This window comes from Canis aureus, chromosome 29 (genome assembly GCF_053574225.1).
Source record: "Canis aureus isolate CA01 chromosome 29, VMU_Caureus_v.1.0, whole genome shotgun sequence".
NCBI lineage: Eukaryota > Metazoa > Chordata > Mammalia > Carnivora > Canidae > Canis > Canis aureus.
This window is the reverse complement of record NC_135639.1, coordinates 33,502,982-33,523,674: the sequence shown is the minus strand read 5'-3', so window position 1 is coordinate 33,523,674 and position 20,693 is coordinate 33,502,982. Positions and strand designations below refer to the sequence as shown.

General features: G+C 43.4%; 1 protein-coding gene across 5 annotated transcripts in view; it reads left to right on the top strand.

Moving 5' to 3' along the window:
- The window catches only part of PDE6C (phosphodiesterase 6C), a 47,994-nt gene that overhangs the window by 2,262 nt on the left and 25,039 nt on the right, over positions 1–20,693 (top strand). For all 5 annotated transcript variants that reach the window (XM_077878345.1, XM_077878347.1, XM_077878346.1 and 2 more), the window contains exons 2-11: positions 4,623–4,775; positions 4,880–4,969; positions 5,908–6,048; positions 7,335–7,409; positions 8,406–8,470; positions 8,571–8,637; positions 13,505–13,552; positions 17,648–17,797; positions 18,374–18,517; positions 19,782–19,850. In XM_077878345.1, coding sequence (XP_077734471.1) covers positions 4,623–4,775; positions 4,880–4,969; positions 5,908–6,048; positions 7,335–7,409; positions 8,406–8,470; positions 8,571–8,637; positions 13,505–13,552; positions 17,648–17,797; positions 18,374–18,517; positions 19,782–19,850 — 1,002 coding nt within the window. The remainder of the gene's footprint in view (positions 1–4,622; positions 4,776–4,879; positions 4,970–5,907; positions 6,049–7,334; positions 7,410–8,405; positions 8,471–8,570; positions 8,638–13,504; positions 13,553–17,647; positions 17,798–18,373; positions 18,518–19,781; positions 19,851–20,693) is intronic.

Here is a 20,693-nt window from a genome sequence, read left to right as displayed (position 1 = left end):
GCAGGGCGCCATGTTTTCGGCTTGTCTTTTTTTCTGAGGACTCCTTCTTGACTGTTATGGGTTGGACAGAGAACTAGAAGTTGAAGACAGGCACCCTCCTCAGCTTAGAGGAGAGACAAGGGCCTCATTTGCTTTCCATGTCTACTGCTTCTAAGCACCTTTTCTTATGGAAGGAAGAGTGGTGCTTTGCAACTCTGAATGCACATTAAAATTGAATCAGGAGCGTTTAAAAATTACCGTCTAAGACTCAATAGACCAATACACTAGACCCTCAGGGGTTGGGATGCAGGCAAGAGTAGTTTTAAAAAGCTCAAAAAAAAAAAAAATAAAAAGCTCCCCAAGGTTTCAAAAATACTTCTTCTAAAATGCAGTCAGTATTGCAAACCACTGGTGTGTGGGGTAAGTAGATGCAGGAGGAAAAATTGGATTTCAGAGCAACCATGGGGTAGTAGGTGGCAGGGGTTCCAGAAGCCTTGAGCTGACCCTGGAGCTGACTCCTTGGGAAGATAAGGAGCTGAGGTCACAGGGGCTGCATCTGTCCTAGAGTCCACAGTATGGTCAGTGAGTGAGAAGGGCTGGACTAAAGGGGGTATCCTCACTCTGTGTCCAGCACTCTTTCCACCCTCCATCTACCCCACACCCCTGCAGTTTTGCCAGACTTGAATCACTATGGTAAAATCTGCGAAGAGAAAGAGGTTAGAAACCAGTGTTGAATGAAATTTCTATTAATTCTTTACCTTCTCATTGTATTTGACAATTTATAGAGCATTTTCACATTCTTAATCTCATTTGATTCAGGCAAAGGTGAAGGAGGGACCATACTTTTATTTCCATACTGTGTATGTGAGAATCTTGTTAAGGTCAATAAGGCAGGATGGGTCTGGGCCCATAATTTGAGTCTCCTGAAGCCTCCCTCTTTTACCATGTCACTGACCACACATGGCTTCTCTCTGGCTGGCAATGTGAGCACATGTAAAGGAAAGAGTTCTAGCACCTAGACAAAGACATAGAGCCAGATAGCTCTAACCTTGGTGGTCCGTGAAGGTGATAGCAGGGAAGCCACATGATGCAGGGTGAGAGCTTCGGCATCAGACAGACCTCAGTGCAGATGCAGGTCTGAGACTAGGTAACTGTGTGATAGATTGCATTTCTGCACCTGAGACATGGAGGTAAATCAATATACAGATTAAACGAACATAAAGTGCCCGACTCCTAGGAGGTGCTTAATAAATGATGACTGTGATATTATATTTATGCCAAGGGGCATTTGGGAGCTGGGTGTAGGTAGCCAAAAAAGGGTCACTGATTATTGCCTGTTTTTAAAATACGTTAAATACAGGGAAACTTTTAATAACAGGAAACTGAGAGATATCCTCCTCAGGTTAATTATTTCTTTTTCTATTGGGAAAACTGCTGATTAACTCTGTGGGTGGTTCTCGTTCTGACTGTGGTTTAAAAGAAAGCTATGGGAGAAGTCCTAAGTTTTCAATAATTAACAGAGTGCCTATAGCTCTTGTTCCTGTCTTGTCTCCTCCTCCCGTCTCTCTTTCTGACTCCTGGTCTCAAGGGATAATGGTACTTAATCAGAATTTGATGATGCTGAGATTGGATGAGGATCCAGCCAGTCTGCTGCTCTACACAATGTTCTCCAGTTGCCTTCAGTGGCTTCTTCGAAGGACTATCAAGGAGAGTTTGTGAATCCCTGAAATAGAGGAATTACTCAAGCAAACTTCACTAGGCATTATTTAAACTAGTGAACCAGAAAGCCTCACCTCGCCTATCCTGTAATCTGATGGATGGCTTTAGGTAGGGCTTTCAGATACAACAATAAGCAAGCATTACGTTTTGAAATGTATGTCATTTTCTCAAAATAGCCAAGTGAACTTAGGGAATATTTCCTTGTGTCTAGAATGTAGGATAAAATAGCATCAAGCTTTGAAGTTGCAGAGTGAACTGTGTTTGCAAAGAAACACTGTCTGACCATCCCATGGTGTGTGCATCTCATCTGGTATTTTGATTATTCATTTAGTGGCCAAGAATGCTGTATAAATGAAGGTGATCATGATCCATAGTGAGTAATAGATTAGAAGGAAAATGGAATGTGAGCTGGCTTGGGCAAGCAGTGGATGAACAGAAGGAACCTAACAAAGTCTGGAGATATCCTGGCCTCAGAGGGAAGATGTTACCAGAGGCAGGGAGAATGGCAGATAAGGTGATCAAGAAAGAAACATGGCTCTTGAAAGCAGGAGGCAGAGACTGCCCCTCAGACAAAAGTGTGCTTCTGGGCATTGGAGGCCTATATCAGCTCAGAGCATCTAGTTTCTTCAGTGGTTAGGATTGGTTATAAGATCTAGAACTAGAAGCAAAATGGTAATTGCAAAAGAGAACTACTTCTCATCCAGGGAGGCCCAATAAAGTCCTAGATGTCTTTTCCCAGTAATTTTTGAACACCTACCTTGTGTCAGACACTTTTCTAAGTGCTCTACCCATACTATATCATCCTATGTGTCAGGGACTCTAGACAATACATAACATCAGCATTCCTATTTCCACAAAGGGTGAGTAGAATGCCCAGGACCACGTAGCTGGTAAACCAGGGTCTGGCTTCAGCCAGGGAACCCTGACTCCAGAGCCTTCGTCAACAAGTGATGACGACAACAAGTGATGTGGTATCTTAAGTAAATAGTTGATACGTGTGGGTCCACACTGGAAAAGGTAGAAAAGAAATCTGGGGTAAGGGGCTGCATTTGACTCCCTTAGTATCTCAGCATTCCTAATGGATTCTCCATGGCGTGATTCACCCACTGAAAGTATAGATTCTTGGGGAAGACAGATTCTTCTTTTGGAGGTTAGGATTCCATGGATCTGTTGGGAGGTCTGCAAATCGGCCTCTGTCTGCAGGTGGTTGTGAGGCATAGCCCAGGTCTGGTACTCTGAGCTGAGCTGTGAGTTCTATTGGCCAAGGAGCCCTGCTCTCCGGGTGAGATTCTGGCCCAGAAGTCACACACCAGATGACTCCTACATTTTTAATTTTGGAAGCTGAATTGAGTCCAGCTTCCAAGAGTTTGTGCTGCTCTGAGAAGCATTATCAACACAAGGAAATGAAAATGATATAACCTATGAAACGTATGAAAGGAAAACTGCATTAACTTTGGCCAGTGTGTCTCAGAGTCAGGCTGAAAGTTTAGTTCCAAGTGAAGGAGACTCAGGTTCAAAGATGAGATAATATTAAGTCATGGAAGGCTGCATGTATACCCATGTAGAGCGGGCGATCCTCTAGCTTACAGCTAGTAAGAACTGCTGTCCTTGACCCCCTGAAGTTCCTCGATTTAGTAACCTTGCCAAACTCGTCACTCTGCCCTTTCCATGATTAGGGTATTAGAATCATCTCTCACATATACTGCATTAGACTAGTATCTGGGAAGGTTCACTTCCTCTCTCTGAGAGAGAGACAGAGAGAGAGAAAGAGAAAGAGAGAGAGAGAGAGAGAGAAACATGCATGAAAGATGTTATCTTGGTAGAACATTAAAAACTAGATAAGAATCTAGTGCTGGCAAGAGAGGGTTCCTCTCTCACATGACCAGTGGAGATAAGATTTCCAACCTTCTATAAAAATAATCTGTGCAAATAAAAACTGCCTGCACCTGTGGATCCAGCAAAAGAGATTTCCACTTCAGGGAATCCATCACATAAAAATGAAAGCAAGAATGATTAGTACAGCATTGTTTACAGTGGGGAAAACTATGAGCAGACTAAGTCAGTGGAAAATGGTTGAGTGGACCATGGGGCTCCCACACTGTGCAGTAGTGTGCAAGAATCTAGAAGGCAAATTCACACCCATAGGCACTGGTCTCAAGGGAAGTCCATAAGATATCGTTATGTGATGAAAGCATAGTGTGATTTAAAAAGAAAATCTTATGAAAAAGAAAAACATTTGTCCAAGAGTTAGAGAAAGACACACAAGGAGACATAATGTGGTCCCTGGGGAGCTCAGTCAGTTAAGTGTCCAACTCTTGACTTTGGCTCAGGTCATGATCTCAGGGTCCTCGGTTCAAGCCCTGTGTCGGCTCCCTGCTCAGCAGGGAGTTTGCTTGTCTCCCTATCTCTCTGCCTCTCCCCATCCCCCACCTCACTTGCACTCTCTCTCTAAAATAAATACATAAATCAATCTTTAAAAAAGAGAAAAAAGGAGATATACCAAGCAGTTAACACTGGATTCCCGTCAAGAACTGGTTGTCTGGTTTCAAGTGCACATTCTGCTTTCATAATTAGAAAGAAGAGCTCCATGGCCTACACCTGTAATCCCATCTGTGTGCTCCTTCCTGGCACACTTTCTGTCCATTGTAACCCGATTTCCTCTTGGCCGTGACATCACCTCTTTTCTCCTGGCCCAACCTCAGCCTCATCTAGATAGACCATAGCTCAGGGGTGAGATGCTCATCCTGAAACTGGTGAGTTCATTCTGTGCAATCATAGGATGCGGGTATGGGTGGGACCGCTGTGCTGGGGCCCTGGTTATCTGTCTGGATGGCTTGGACTAGAGAGAACAGTCTTTTGCCATTCCTACACCTCCACTCCATGGTTCTGTGCTGCTTTGGCAAATGTGTGAATGTGTCTTTCAGAACAGCCATTTTTCTGACTTCATGGACAAACAAACGGGGTATGTCACAAAGAACCTGATGGCAACTCCGATCGTGATGGGCAAGGAGGTTCTTGCCGTGGTTATGGCACTTAACAAAGTAAATGCGTCTGAATTTTCCAAACAGGATGAGGAGGTAATGCTAACCCTGGGCATCTAGTCAGAGGCTGGGGAAATTTATTTGTTGGTTAATGGAGAGAAATATATCGTACTTAATTTGTTTTTCTCTGCCTCCTATAGGTCTTTTCCAAATATCTCAACTTTGTTTCTATAATCCTAAAGCTTCATCATACCAACTACTTGTATAATGTTGAATCCAGAAGAAGCCAGGTAATGGGAAGGTGATATTATTCACTCCATGCTTTCCTGTTCTGACAAACGGTCCCAGAGGCCACAAGTGCAGACCCCTCCTATCGTTCTTGGGCGTTTAAGGCATGTGGAGCTGATTCTCAGACTTTAGTCCTGGCTGTCCTCTCATGGTCTGCCCCTGACTCCCACGCCCACCTCCTTGTCCCTCCATCTGCGTGTACAAGTGGCTTGCATCATCTTAATCCTGGGTAGCCATAGTTTCTTCTGTGAGATGGCTATAATCATAGTACCTACCCTACGTGGTTGTTGTGACTATCAAATGATCATTCTATGAATTCATCCACATAAAGTTCTTAGCAGTTCCTGGTACATATTGAAGCTACTAATTTGACGAGTAAATCCCTCTTTTCAAGTCTGTTGTCTCTTTGACCCAGAAGGATAATGAACAACATTGGTAACCAGGGTACCTGAGTCTGGGCCACTCTCTGGAGCTCAGTATCTTCATCAGTATAATGGTGGGAGAGGGGTGAGGAGAGAGGGCTTCCAAAGCCCCTTCCCATGCAACTGTCTAGATAAGGTTACCTCTGAGCAGCTCAGAATATATGGAAGGAAGTGTATGGTTTTCTCCCCATGACTGCCAGCAGGAGCCAGAGGGCCACCAATACTGGATCCTCTGCCCAGGGACTGTCTCTGCATCTGATGTGAGGTCACTTGCCCTTTGACATGAGGACCAGTTTTGGTGTACCACTTTCATAGACTCTCACCCTTGCACAGGTCTACTCATCATCCCACTCAGAGAATTTGCGTAATTGTCAGATATGTACATGTTCAAAAATGAAAATGCATTGTTCAGTGATACATATTCTTTTTATTGGAGGCACCTCCTACTTTCTTTTGGCTAATGCTCTACCTCTTCACCATATGTTTCGTTCTGTTTTCTTTTTAATTCCTCCTTTCAGATCCTCATGTGGTCAGCCAACAAAGTGTTTGAAGAGCTCACAGATGTGGAGCGCCAGTTTCATAAAGCACTCTACACAGTTAGAACGTATCTGAACTGTGAGAGGTACTCCATTGGACTGCTGGACATGACCAAGGAGAAGGTCCTCGGCACTCTGTACATTTTGTCTCACCTCAAATCCTATACAACACCCATCACATGAAATGTGATCCATTAAAAAATGGATACTATTCACACACAATATGTAAAGTTCATTTCTCATCTTGTTTCATTAATTCAGGTGAAGCTCTCCTAGCTCCACATGAGTAATGAATACTATATTGTTTATATTTCTTATTCTCCATGTGACTGGAAGTTGTTTTTCAGAGTAACTGTTCTAAATGGATAAACACAGGACCAGGTGTCAGGAGAGCTGGGCTCTGATCCTGGCTCTGGGACTTGGTGGTTGAGCATATTGATGAGGGTGCTGTAGGCTGTAAGGAACACCAGACCCAGTAAGTAACAGTAAGACAATTATTGTCACATTTAACAAGAAGTCCCAAGGTTGGGCAGTTCTAAGTCTGGTTCCTCAGAGCTCAGTACAGTCATCAAGGTCCTAGTCATCAATGGTCCTTCCCATTCCCCCCTGGCAAGGTCTCTGCCCCCTGCAGGATGTTGGCAAGCTCTCACGCTTGAGGCAGCAAGATGCCTGTTGCAGCTCAAGGCTTGGCACACAGATGGGACAAAACTGGGAGGTGCCTTCTGCAAATGTCATTTCCATTGCCTTTCATCAGGGAGCACTCCTCCCCAGAAGCACCTCAGCAAACTTCTCCCCCTTTCCCCCTGAACCCCAGTGTGCTTGCCCTCAAACTAATCCCAGGTACCTTGTATAAGTCACTCAGAGGCTGCACAGGCCCATTCCCTGAGAAAATGACCATCTGATACCCAAATAAAATCAGGGTCTGTTAGAGAGGAAGAGGGGAGAGAATAGATGTTGGGTAAGGCAGCCTACACTGTTGGCCACTCTGCATGACCTTGGCCAAGCCTCTTAACCTACTTAGATTTAGTTTAATTATGTATAAAAGAGCTACTAGCTGAGTCCTTTAACCTATGTGTCAGGGTGTGTGCTCTGTAAGTACCGTTCATTTAATCTTCACAATCACCCTATAGTATAAATTCTAATAATTCTAATAGAATCTATTATAATCTATTATAATCTATAATAATCTATAATCTATTATAATCTATTATAATCTATAATCTATTTCACAGATGAAAAAGTGATTTGTTCACTATCACAAGTTTGTAAGCAGTATTGCTGGGAATTATAGGTCTTTTTCAGCTCTAAAATTCCAGAATCACAAAATACACAAAGCCATGAAACTCATAGAAGATACAGTAGGTCATGGAACAGTTTGTTTAATAATGTTTAAATATACTTGCTTCCAGGAATTCTACGATGAATGGCCAATCAAGCTTGGAGAAGTAGAGCCTTATAAAGGTCCAAAGACACCGGATGGCAGAGTAAGTGCAAACACCTTCCCCAGTGATATGTGTGCATGTACAAGGTGCCAAAACCAGCAGAAAGGAAAGGGCACTGGCCCGAGAAGCCCTGGGTTCTAGTCCTGTAAGTTTCTGGGGGGGCTCGAAGTAATAGAAAGAACACTGGACAAGGAGTTTGAGGTTCAAGTCTCAGCTCTGCCCAAGCCAGCTGGGTGGTCCTTGCCTAAACTCATTATTTAACCTCTCAATTTCCTTTTCTATGTAGCTGGGCTTAGTGAATCAGTAATTTGCAATAGGGAGGGACACATCAGAGCCACCGGCCTAGCTTTTTGAGCACACCATGCTCTCCTTCAAACTTGCTAGATTAGAAACTCTTGGCAAGGATTGAGTTAGATTTACTTTCCCCCTCGACAGCAAGCTTCAGAAGGCAGGAATGATGTCTCACCACCGTATTCCCAGCACAAAGGGAAGCGCGAGGGTACTGGGATGGAATGTGTCCAGGCCTCCAGTTCTTCATCAGCACAAAGAAGTAGAGAGACTAGTTCTTAAGTCCCTCCCAGCTCTGACAAAGTACCCACTGAATCCTATTGCTGAGGCATCTGTTCAGATCAGCTAGTGCTGGAAGCCAGGAAGTGTTCCTTGTATGGTGGGGAAGGGAACGCATTGACCGAGGTTGAGAAAATACATGCTTTATTCCACTACAGTTCCACTATCAGGTATTTCTGGGCAATAGAAACAGATCAGTTAAAAGTAAAACAAGATTCCTTTGAAGGCTGTCTGGATAAATTAAACATTTGAAATTGAGCTCAACAGATTTGTTCTGTAGAAAAGCAGCCAATAGTATTTCTAGTTGTATTGCAAGCTTGTAATCAGGACATGAGTAATTTGGTGGTAGTTCTGCAGAGCAATATGGTTAGAAAATAAGGTACAATTAAATGAGCTTTAAAGTATAAGTTTGCTAATGAAAAGTGTTTTCTTTGGGAAATAAGATCATTCTCATAATCTCTTTTCTCTTAGGAAGTCATCTTTTATAAAATCATCGATTATATTTTACATGGAAAAGAAGAGATCAAAGTGATACCGTGAGTACTGGGCTTGAAGCAGCAGGAGTTGCCATTTTGTTTTTGCCATGGCGCATTTCTCTGTATGGCAATGATTCTCTTTCTTCTAATCCTCCTCAAGGACACCTCCCACAGACCACTGGACTCTTGTTAGCGGGTTGCCAACATATGTTGCTGAAAATGGATTTGTAAGTTACTGAATACATTCAAATCTTGAATAGTATTGGTTGAAACTCTTATTAGCTAGGGGATGGGAACAGTTGTGAAAGTAAAATGCAGGAGGTAAGAGTCACATGCCCGCGTAAAACGTGGGAGAGAGGAATCTTGGCAGTTGAAAGGAGGTTAACTAGCAACTTCCCAACTCTACACAAAAATATTTAGTCAACATGAGAAAGATCCATCCGTTCCCCCAACTTCTTATTCAGCCATCATGCAAATTTCAGATGTCCTTTGGAAATTTGTGACTATGATTCATGTTGGGTTTAATTTGATCTCAAGTATAGTTACCTTGGTCAAGACTTTTGAAGCATGGGAAATTAGTGACAAAAGATAAAAATGTTTAAATGGAGAACTTTGCCACTGATAGCATTATAAAATAAGTGAGTTGATAGAGGACATGAAGAGTTTTGCCCAGATAGGGGTGGGGTGGGGTGGTGTGGGCAGACAGCTGGCCAGGTCTGGCTAAGAAACGTCATGTGTGGATGGACAGCAAATGAGAGGTCTCTGCTAGGTCCCATATAGCCAGAAAACCAGGGTCACAACAGCTTTCCCACTCCACCTCTAATATACTTTCCTTTCTTCTCGTGGCTGATTTCTCTCCCTTGTTGGGCTTCTCCACCATCTGTCATCTTTTGGCATCAAGATTCCTCCCTGCAAGACAGTTCCGATGCTTCCAACATTTCTTTATGTTGGCATTTTCCTATCTTCCCCCTTACAAATCCAAGTTCCTATAATGTATGCATAGCACTTATTTGCATATTTGGTTTTTCTTTAGTGTTTTTGGCAGTGTTTATTCATCTTCATTATTTAGTAAATGGGCATGTAATTTATAGTGACTAATAGAGTGACTCAACGGTCAGAGGGAAGAGGAAACAAAGCCTAGATTAGCTCCTGTTTCCTTTTACTGTCACAAATTTGCCTCTGCTTAGTGGGTTTGGAATGGTAACAGAGTAAGGAAAATTTTGGATGTGACTGCAGGATCTTCACATGTCTTCACAGTAGAGTAGGGCTCTACTTTGGGGTTTCCAGAACACCCCCCCCTTTGGGGGCCATCGATTATAGGACCAGGTAACCTCAAACAGGTGACATGATTCCTTTTTCTAGTGTAAAGACATGCCAAAGGGGAAGGAAAAAAAAAGAGAGAGAAAATAAGTTTCTGTCTTTTCGGAATAAATAGCACTATATACTAACAAATAACATGTTTTCAGAATGGCTCCAAAACAATCTAAGTGTTTTTTAAGGGTTGTTCCCGACATAGTACTAATGACCAAAATGGTTCCATTTCATTTCTGAATCCACAGATACCACGATTTTTCAGCTTCAGTACGTCACCAAATTCTCCACTATTGGCCCCTGTCCTTGGTTTCCTGGCAGGCCACCTACCAGGCTCCTGTTTAGAGCTTCAATCTAATTTGATATGGCTAAAAAAAATTTAAAAAATTTTTGATATGGCTAAAGCTGTCATGGCCAGTGTAGAGGGATTTACACTCTGACTTTTAAGTACCTATTCTCTCCTAGGCTGTTTCCTAGGGAAACAGGTTTTCCCCCCAGAATCAATTCGATCAAAGTGAATGTATCAAAAGCCAATTCATTGAATGGTTAATTTGCCAAGTCGTCAACTTGCCACATGACCAACTTGCCAAGGGATGGATTCCCAAAGCATGGGAGGATTCTCCCCCAGGTTTTGGTTCTATCACAGATCTGCCACATATGCCTCACTGCTGCCTTTCACATCTCACCTCCTGCCCTGGGACCCACCCCTGCTCTGCCAGTAGCCTAAAACTGATGGCAAACTGTTGTAAATCTAGTTTACAGTATTTCTTACCAAGTTGCTCATTAGGCAAATTGGCATTACCAAGGTGGAGATTGCTTTCCAGAGAATTGAGCTTGAGCCATTTCCTGACTCCATCATTAGGGTGAACATACATCCCAGTTAGCCTGGGCCAGCTTTCACTTACACCTGTGGTGCTGGGGTGATTAATAGTCCTCCCTTTTATTTCCAAAGGTGTCACCCTATATACTATGTACTTACAAGAGGTGGGACTCGCTAAAAACATATTTTGTGTTTAGCACAGGATTTTCTCAAACTTGACATTATTGACATTTGGGGCCAGATGATGCTTTGTGGTGGGGAACTATGCCAGGCATTGTAGGATGTTCAGCAGCGTCATTGTCCTCTCCCTACTAGATGCTGTATACCACCCTGGCTGAGAACCATTAGTCTAAAGGATCATATCAAACATTTCAGCAGCCTCAGCCAGAGCAATGCATTCCTAGTGGGCCTGCTATATGGCGGAGCCCTCTGGTGAAGAGAGCAAGAGGCTATGAGTCAAGAGCCCTGACTCAGTCCTACCTTGGGCAAATTCCTTGGCAAATCCTTGACCTTGGGCACATCCCTTGACCTCTCTGGGTTTTAACATTCACATTTGTAAAATAAGGTTATTGACCTGATTATTTAGGATATGGGGACTTCAAGAATTTCTAAATGCTATTTCTAGATTAAAATGATCTGCAATTTTAATCATAATTATTTGTGCTCCTATAGTGTCAAAACTTTTCCTTTTAGCTTTTTAAAACTTTTTTCTCAATCATTTCCCTGAGTTAGAGAGAAAGGATAAAGGCAAGCTTTAGGGTGAGCTGTCACAGAGTCCCTCAGCTGGACCTCTCTGGACTCAAGAGGACACATGCACAGGGCTAAATTCCTGGGACGCCTGAGTGATGCTGGTTGAGCATCAGCCTTTAGCTCAGGGTGTGATCCCAGGGTCCTGAGATTGAGTCCTGTATCAGGCTCTCTTTGGGGAGCCTGCTTCTCCCTCTGCCTATGTCTGCCTCTCTGTCTCTCATGAATAAAGAAAAATAAATAAAATCTTTAAAAATAAATAAATAAAGAGGTCAATCCCAGCTCGGAATGGGACATGACAGGCACCGACTGAATGATTTCTAAGATGTTAAAAATGAGAATTAGGCACATCTGTGAATTGAATTGGAGGCACTAAAAACAGGATCAAGCCACACTGGAATTAAGACCTGTGAACTGAGAGAGGGGGTGGGAGAGAGAAAGGAGAATTTCTGAATCCTGAGATAGAAGCTTCACCTCTCTGACCTTAACCCATCCGTAGATATTCTCTAGAGACCTTAAAAGTCTGGGTAAAACCTGACACTATTGATAGAAAGGTCAGAAAAGAGGACTAAGCTACTTTTTTGCCTCTTTAAAACATACTTGAAGGATGCTCAGCCAACAATTCATGTAATTCATTCAGATTAGATCATAAAATTATGGATAGCACACATAATTCCTTAAATTCTTAGGCTGTATATACTAACAAAAACTTTGAAAGACTTTCACAGTTGCTTTTAAAAGTAGCACAAAAATAGTTAATGTGGCTTAACCACCCGTGGCTAGAAGCACTAACCTTGGACCAGAGGGGCCACACGCTGGGGCAGCAGGTGTAGGAGGCCACGGCTACCTGCTTATCAGATTGTTAGGTTATTAGGGATTTTATGAGCAAATTGTCAGTGACTGACATCCCCCATGGTGGGAGTATTAATGCCATGGAAATGGGCAAATCTTACAAAGGAGGGTCTTCCCTACCCCTCACCAGGAGAGCTGATAACACCAGCACCCTCACCCACACCCCACTTCTAGTTTCATCCCATGCTTTTTTTTTTTTTTTTTAAGATTCATTTATTTATTTGTTCGTGATAGACACACAGAGAGATATAAAGACAGGCAGAGGGATCCCTGGGTGGCGCAGCGGTTTGGCGCCTGCCTTTGGCCCAGGGCGCGATCCTGGAGACCCGGGATCGAATCCCACGTCGGGCTCCTGGTGCATGGAGCCTGCTTCTCCCTCTGCCTCTGTCTCTGCCTCTCTCTCTCTCTGTGACTATCATAAAAAAAAAAAAAAAAAAAAAAAAGACAGGCAGAGACACAGGCAGAGGGAGAAGCAGGCCCCATGCCGGGAGCCCGACACGGGACTCGATCCTGGGGCTCCAGTATCGTGCCCTGGGCCAAAGGCAGGCACCAAACCGCTGAGCCACCCAGGGATCCCTCATCCCATGTTTTGAACAAAATCTCTTAACCTCTTTGGGCTTCTATTTCCTCCTCCTTAAAAGAAAAATCATAAGCTTAATTATTAAAGTTACTTCCAACTTTAAAATGCTATGATTTTAAGTTCTACTATCATTTTTGGTGGGAAGAAAGATACAGCATTTGATTAAGACTTCAAATGACGTCTTATAGTGATTATCTACTGTGGTGTACCTAAAGTTTGCCTGGCTGTTTTTTCCTGCCCCTTAGCCACCTTCTTGTAACTCAGATCCCACATAAGAAAAAAAGAAAAAGAAGAAAAAAGAAGAAGAAGAAGAAGAAGAAGAAGAAGAAGAAGAAGAAGAAGAAGAAGAAGAAGGAAGAGAGAGAGAGAGAGAGGGAGAGAAAGGAAGGAGGCGGGGGGGGGGGGGTCGGATAGAGGAACCAGAGCCTCCCCAACATCAGTGCCACACCTGCCCCAGCAGAACAGTCTCCGGCTCAGCTTCCTCCCCTCCTTGCTCTGACAGCTAGTTGTTTCGCATTTGGAAGAAGAATCCTTAGAAGCTGGGAGTAGGAAAGAGCAAAGATTGTGCCGAGTGTCATGCACTGGCTTAGTTAGCAGAAGAGAAGCCCGATGCGTTGTTAGCACGTGCGGTGCAGCCGAGATTCCGTGGGAATCATTTGCCTGTGAGCCAGGAGAGCCGCCAAGAAAGCCTCGCTTCCCGTGCGCTCTTCCTTATTTCCGCTCTGTGGGTTGACGGTTCCAACACATGATGTTTTAGGGACTTTCATGTCCTCTTACTTTACAGATCTGTAACATGCTGAACGCCCCCGCGGATGAGTACTTCACGTTTCAGGTAACGTTGCCCTCAGCCAGGCCTCGCCGCCCCCGGCCCCGCCCCCGGGTCAGCCCTGTGCTCAGGTGGCCAGGAGGCACGCACAAGGCTCCTGTGCCATTGCCCCTGGCTGGGCCAGTGCCACCAAGTCGCACATTCTTCAGAGAAGGGAGAAGAGGTGAGAGAAGGAGGGGGATGAGAGAAAGAGGCCAGGTGTTTGTCACCCAGCATGGGGGGGGGGGGGGCGTGTCTCCTCCATTCTCTCCCACTCCCAGTCATCCAGGGGTTAAAACAGTGCCTGGCGCGTCATGGGCTCCCACTAAGTGTTCTCTGCATGAGCGATTAGCTGTATATGGTCTACCACCCGGATTCAGCCCTTTGGTGGTTTCCCAGGCCCTTCTCTGCAGCTTATTGGAAAAGAAAAACTATGTTTGGGGTCCCCAGGGGCCTCTCCTGCTGGCAGATTGTTTTATCTTTCCTCCTGCCACATCCAGGGATCTCCCTCCCCACCCGGCTGGGGGGAGAAACTGGAATGTATCCCTGCAGCCTCTCCTTTTCTGCCTGCTGGCCTGTGTTTTGTGTCCTATTCTAACCAACACCGGGTTAGAGCCCTGGTTGCAGTAGGAGCAGAGCCAGCCCTGGCAGTGGGGGCCAGGAGGGCTGTCTCCCCATCTCTCGCACAGACACGCACAGAGCCCCGTCTCCACCTGACTCTCCACCTGACGGGAGCTGGCCTCCTTGGCCGGAGGGGTCTGTGAGCAGCAGCAGCAGCAGCAGCAGTCGCAAGCGCACTTGCTGGGTTTCCGGGAAGGTTTCCCTCGGATCTCCCCGCTCATCCCTCTGCTCACCGACCTGGAAAACACACAAACACCATATGGCACGTTTGCCCTAGTTCCTCCCTCCTTGCAGACAAAGCCTTATTGTTGTGACTGTGCTGTACCAGCCCCGACCCCTATATTTATGGCAGTTGGGTGCCAGGAAAGAGGGCACAGGAAGGAAGGAGGGGACAAGCACTTTCTAAAGTGACCTTATGCAATTATTGTCTGAATGGAGAGGGAAGGGAGCTGACCCGGGAGAACAGGGCTCTGCTCTGAGGTTTGAGGTCAGCCGCACGTGGCTCTAACGGCCCTGGCTGCAGGAGGCTAGGAACCTCTCTGGGGTAAACCTCCAGCCCATAGGAATTTCCCAGCTCTCCAAGAAACACCACTGTGGTGCCCGTGAAAATGTGCTTCTCAGGTCTCTAGCTGCGGGCAGGATGACGGTGCAGTGGCTGCTGGGCTGGGAAATCCACTGTGGCCGTAGCACTGGGCAGCTTCCCATGGACGGCCCTCAGCCCCTGGCTCAGTGTGGCAGGGACACCGACACGGGCCCACTACTGGGAAACGCCAGCAACTCTGACCTGCTACATTGGCCCTCGGAATCCCCAACAGCCCCGCCAGCTCTGACAATGGTACTGTGATCTAGGATACTACCCCCCCAACCATCCTTCATCCACTCTTCAGGACTGAGTCTTGATGGTGTTCGCAGCCCCCTCAGGCTCCCTCCCAGCTTCCCCACAGACACTGCCCCTGTGGATCATTCCACAGAGCAGACTCAGGATTGGGTGGCCGCCCTCCCCAGGTCTCCACCTCTTTCTCTCTGCCTTCCCACTCTCTCTTCACCTGCTCATGCCCCCCACCTCTACTCTCACTAGCCTCTTTTGTACCTGAGGAGTTTGATGGGAAAACTACCTATTCAAAGCAAACTATGGTCGGAGCAAACCTGCAAAGGCAATGGTTCTCAAACTATGTTCCTCAGGGGTTATGGTGTATTAGCTTTCTATTGCTGCTGTAACAAATCGCCACTGATGCACAACTGTATTATCTTATGGTTCTGGAGTCAGAAGTCCAAGATGGTCACACTGGGCTAAAATCAAGGTGTTGGCAGGACTGTGTTCCTTTCTAGAGGCCATAGAGGAGAACTCATCTCCTAATCTTTTCTAGCTTCTAGAAGATACCTGCATTCTTTGGCTCATGGCTCCCTGCCATCCTTGAAGCCAGCAATAACATCACCCTGATCTTGCTTCTGCTGTCTTCTTCACTGATTCTGACTCTGACTCTCTTTTCTACTTTTAAGGATCCTTATAATTACATTGGATCCTCCTGGAAAATCCAGGATAATTTCCCTATCTTAAGGGCAGCTGGTGAGCAACCTTGATTCCATCTGCTGTTTTAATGCCCAGTTTCATTAAAGTAACTGTATCTACAGGCCCTAGGGTTTGGGTGTAGACAGCTTCAGGGTGTCCCTTGAAGTGGATAAAGGAACTCTTCCTTTACATCAATTAGAGTGAACTTCAATTCATAGGGGAAAAAAAATACATAGAATTTTCTGTTTTAAATCTTTGTCCTATTAATTTTTCTTAAATCTTAAGTTCCTTCTACTACTTTTCTGTCAACAAGCTCTAACTAACTTAGTAATAGCAAAACACATGAACGTGAGCAGACAACAAATGCATATTTATTGAAAATGAGAAACAGTCACTGAAACTTATTTTGGAAGCTTTGAAAAATATACAGGGCACTTATGGTTGCGAAGCTATTTTGCATACAGGTAATTTATTTTCTGCAATTGATTTTGTCCCTAGTCCACGTGGCAGTGTAAGTAAAGAAACATTTCACAGTATTTTCTGAGGATAAAAACTTTGAGAACCACTGTGCACTGATTGTTTCCTGAAGCTTTGACCATTAGGAACATAAATTCAGGTTTAGTTTCTCTGCTTTTCATTCCAAGTATAAAGACGAGCCCTTTGGCTAATAAGCAGCTGTTTGTTGAGCACCTGTCACGTGCCCAGCACCCTCCCATCACTTACATGGAGGTAACAGTGTGTGAGACACTCTTTAGCCGGATTAGACGATAGTCTCACAGACAAAATAAAAAATTCCGAAGCATTTGGAAATTATCTAACTGCTAAATTGTGTGCTCCAGGCTCTGAGTGCTGATAGAATTCTGAAAAAGAGAAGTTCCGTATGAGTGAGAAAGCTTAGAGAAGGCTTCACGGGAGAGGATGGCTGATGATGCTACAGGAAGCAGAAGAAGGAAAAGCGTGGCGTGCTGAGTACTTGGCTACCCTTGCCTTGCTTATACTGTGCGGGTGCCACACCACGGATCTTACACGTCAGAGGACACCACAATTACCTTGGGAGCTTATTTAAGTTGTACATCCTAAAATTATGAAACAAGCTTTAAAAAAAAAAGTTTGTTGCACATTGTCTGTGGGCCACACTATAAGAAACTTTCTAAACTTCTGTGTCTGCATCCCCCACAAGAATGTTACTGTCTGGAGGCTAGGGCCTGTGATTTATTCCTCTTTGTAGCCCCAGCAACTAGCCCAGGTCCTCGCACGTTGGGGGGCTTGACAGACGTTCACTAAATGGAGAAGCACCCCAGAACATGAGACTGTTTTGAGGGATCAGTCAGGAAAATAGAAACCGTACTAGGAATTTCAACAGAGAGAATTTAATATAAAGTATTAGCTAAACAGGTGTTGGGAGAGAGAAAAAGTAAATAGCGAACACTGGGAGTAAGTGCTGGAGAGAGAAGAGATTAGAGTTGTCACAATGCAGATACTTGGCTCTAGTATACTTAATCAAATGTTCTAGAATAGTTTTATGGCTATATAGCCCTGGCCAAGTTCTGACACAGTATGGAATTGTACATCTGACAGAAAGATTAGATTATTCTTTCTTTAAAGATAGGCTACATTGGGAGAAAGGTGGCTAGAAGGTAGTGCAGGGAAGACTTGAGGTGCTACTGTTAGTTCTGTATCTAGATTCTGGTGGGGGTGCACACAGCTACACATGTGATGGCTGCATAGAAACACACACACACGCATGCTCATATGCACACATAAGTACACATAAACCTAGTGAAATCTGAGTGAGATCCATGGACTGTATTAATATCTATTTTCCGGTTTTGATAGTGCGGTATGGTTTTCCAAGCTGTTACCACCAGGGAAACTGGGTGATGGGTGCACACAACTTCTCTGTACATTTCTTTTATAACATCCTGTGAATCTATAGTTATTTCAAAATTAAAAGTCACAGAAAATAATCTGAATGTCCTTATTGTTTGTAGAAAGGACCTGTCGATGAAACTGGTTGGGTGATTAAAAATGTCTTATCCCTGCCTATTGTCAACAAGAAAGAAGATATTGTGGGAGTAGCTACATTTTATAACAGGAAAGATGGAAAACCTTTTGATGAGTATGATGAACACATTACTGAGGTAAGTGCAATTATAAAATAATGGAGGTAAATGAAATTCATGAAACAGTGGGGGCAGTGTAATTATTTGTTACTCTGGAGGGACATTGTTGAAAGGCAATTAAGGCATGAGTCATACATGGTTGCGGTCAATATGTTCCCATTGGGTCATTTCCGTTTCCTGACTTTTGTAGACTGTAACATTTTCTTCTGAAGATTGAACTTTGGCTTTATCAAAATTCTTTACAATATTGGAAAATTGGAAAGAAGGTTTCTATCTTCTCTCCCCACTACTTCCATTCCTTGTCATTCTTGCTGTCACCCCTAATCCTCTTGAGTTTCAGGCTGTGTCTTATTCCGCTGGATATTTATAATTCCCCTCCTCTAAAAAAGTATTCATAGTTCATTTTGAAAAGCAAGGGCTTAGCCAGTGTTATTGGCTGTGGTTGATTATTAGTACATTTTCTCTTAGATTGAAATAAGAAGCTGGGTTGTTGATGGTGGAAAGGAGATTGATTGATAGAAAAGAATGCAGATGGCTCTCTCTGAAATCAATTTTTTAATTTTAAAGAATTGAATCACATTTTATCCATTCCAGACTCTCACACAATTCCTTGGATGGTCTCTTTTAAATACTGACACCTATGATAAAATGAATAAGCTAGAAAACAGAAAGGATATAGCTCAGGAAATGCTCATGAGCCAGACGAAAGCCACTCCTGATGAAATCAAGTCTATTCTGGTAAGTGGGGAATTCAGTTCTGTGGACATTAGGTGGTATCTAAGCGCAGCTTCTGGAATTTGCCTAATTACCAGAGGTGTGACAAATGAGACCTAAGGAGGAGGGGACAAAGAAAGAAGTTTTGGGGAGGACTCAGGTGGCCTAGTGGACACAGAGCCTTATTAGACTTCTTAGCTGCTTGGCTGGAATAGCACTTTGCTTAAAAAAAAATTTTTTTTAATTAAAAAACAAAACAAAACAAAAAAACAGCTCCCGGGTCAGTAGTTGCTGAAGGAGTGACATCTAGATTCAAGAGTGTTAGCAAGGAAAAAATATTTCCAGGAAGGGAAATGTATCAGTCAGCTCTTGCCATATGATGCTGCATAACAACTATAACATCTCAGTGGTATACAACAATAAACATCTATTTCTTACTCATGCATTGGTGGGTTGACCAGGCTCCAACTGACTCTTAGTTGGGCTTGGCTCTAAGCCATGAGTTTGGTTTCCTCTAATGCATATATAATCCTTCTTAACCAGCACTACTTAATAAATGGTCTTCTTATGATGATGTCAGAAGTGCAAGAGAGCAAGCCCAACTGTGCATGCTCATTTCAAGTCTTCGCTCATGTCACATTCACTAAAATTCTCATTGGCCAAATGTGGCCAAGACCAATATCATGGATGCTGGGGAAGCCAGTAGACATTTACTGACAATGTTCTAATCACCACCAAATGAAGGAGGAAAATCACATACCCACTATCTTTATTCCTTTTATTTTCCGTAGTTTTCAGAGTGTGTGTATAGGTGTGACTTTCTTGGGGATGTTGTTTTTTTTTTCTTTTTTCCTAGTTTCAGTTTTGTTAAGTGGTTTGAGGGTTAAGAGAAATTTTATTTGACAGTTTGAGATGTTAAAAATGAAAATCTGGGGAGGGTGAAGGGAAATTGCTATAAACTCACTCACAGAAAAACAAATGTAAGCCACTCATTTTTTTTCTTTCTTTCCTGCCTACATACAAACAACCCACATTTCTCTCTCTGTCTTTATCTAAGACAGCAACTGTTACATTTTACATTTTGGGGGAATAAAGAAATCAATTATATTGGGGGGGATTTGGAGAAAATTCTTCATAATAATGCTATAGGTCTTCTTTGTATCCCCAAAATGTCTTTGCATAGAACTCATTACAGCATATTTTAAATATATTTAAGCCAATTTTAAGAGTAGCAAAATCAGATAGAAATTCATAGGAATTTCACAGCTCAACTGCTTTTACATTTTAGAAAATTAAAGAGAAGTTAAATATAGATGTAATAGAAGACTGTGAAGAAAAGCAACTTGTCACAATTTTGGTAAGTGTTTTACTTTTATTCCTAATGCCTTTTAAATAAAATGTATTAGGATACTTGTTCTCATTTCTCAAGTAAGTGTTGAGCTTCCTCTTCTCTGATACCTTTAAAGGCTAAAAAGAAAAGAGATTTCTTATAAAGAGTAATCATCCAAGGCTCTGTGTTTCTTCCTCCTTGTCTCCTAAAGTCTAATCCACGAAGATAATTTAGAATCAGAAACCAGACTTCCACATAATGGAATGCAGGCACAGACTCTAGGGATATTATGGCCTTGTTTATTTTAATAGTTTTAGATTGCAGCATGGTCACCCCGGAAGACATGACAAAATTACAGTAGAACATAGACCCTTCAAGGCACAACTGTCTTCTGCCAGCTCTGATGTATTTCTTCTGGAGCTTGGAAGAATGCAGTTCTTTCCTGTTGCAGCCATCAGGCCACCCCTATTATTTCTAGTTGAAATAACTTCTCTTCCACTTATTAATCTATATTTGGTTCTAGGTAGTTTTGCCCTAAACTTTTTTGCCATAGACTAATTTGCTGTGAGCATTTCAGGGCAAACGTTTATGCTGCATAAGTGGCTTGGAAGGCAATTTTGCTATAAAAGATAAAATAATTGGTTGACAGTTTGGTTTCCTTTCTTTGTTGGTAAATCAACTACCTTCAGCAGAGTTAATTTATTGAAGCTAGTTGTCCATTTGGTTTCATTTTTCCGTTGATAAAACTCTTGCTCTTATGTAAACCTCAGCTAGTCCTCACGATGATCTGTGTGGACCCCAGCTAGCCCTCCTATTGGCCTATGCAGGGACAGTAGAAGAGGTGGTCTTAAAATAGTGGATGATGACAAC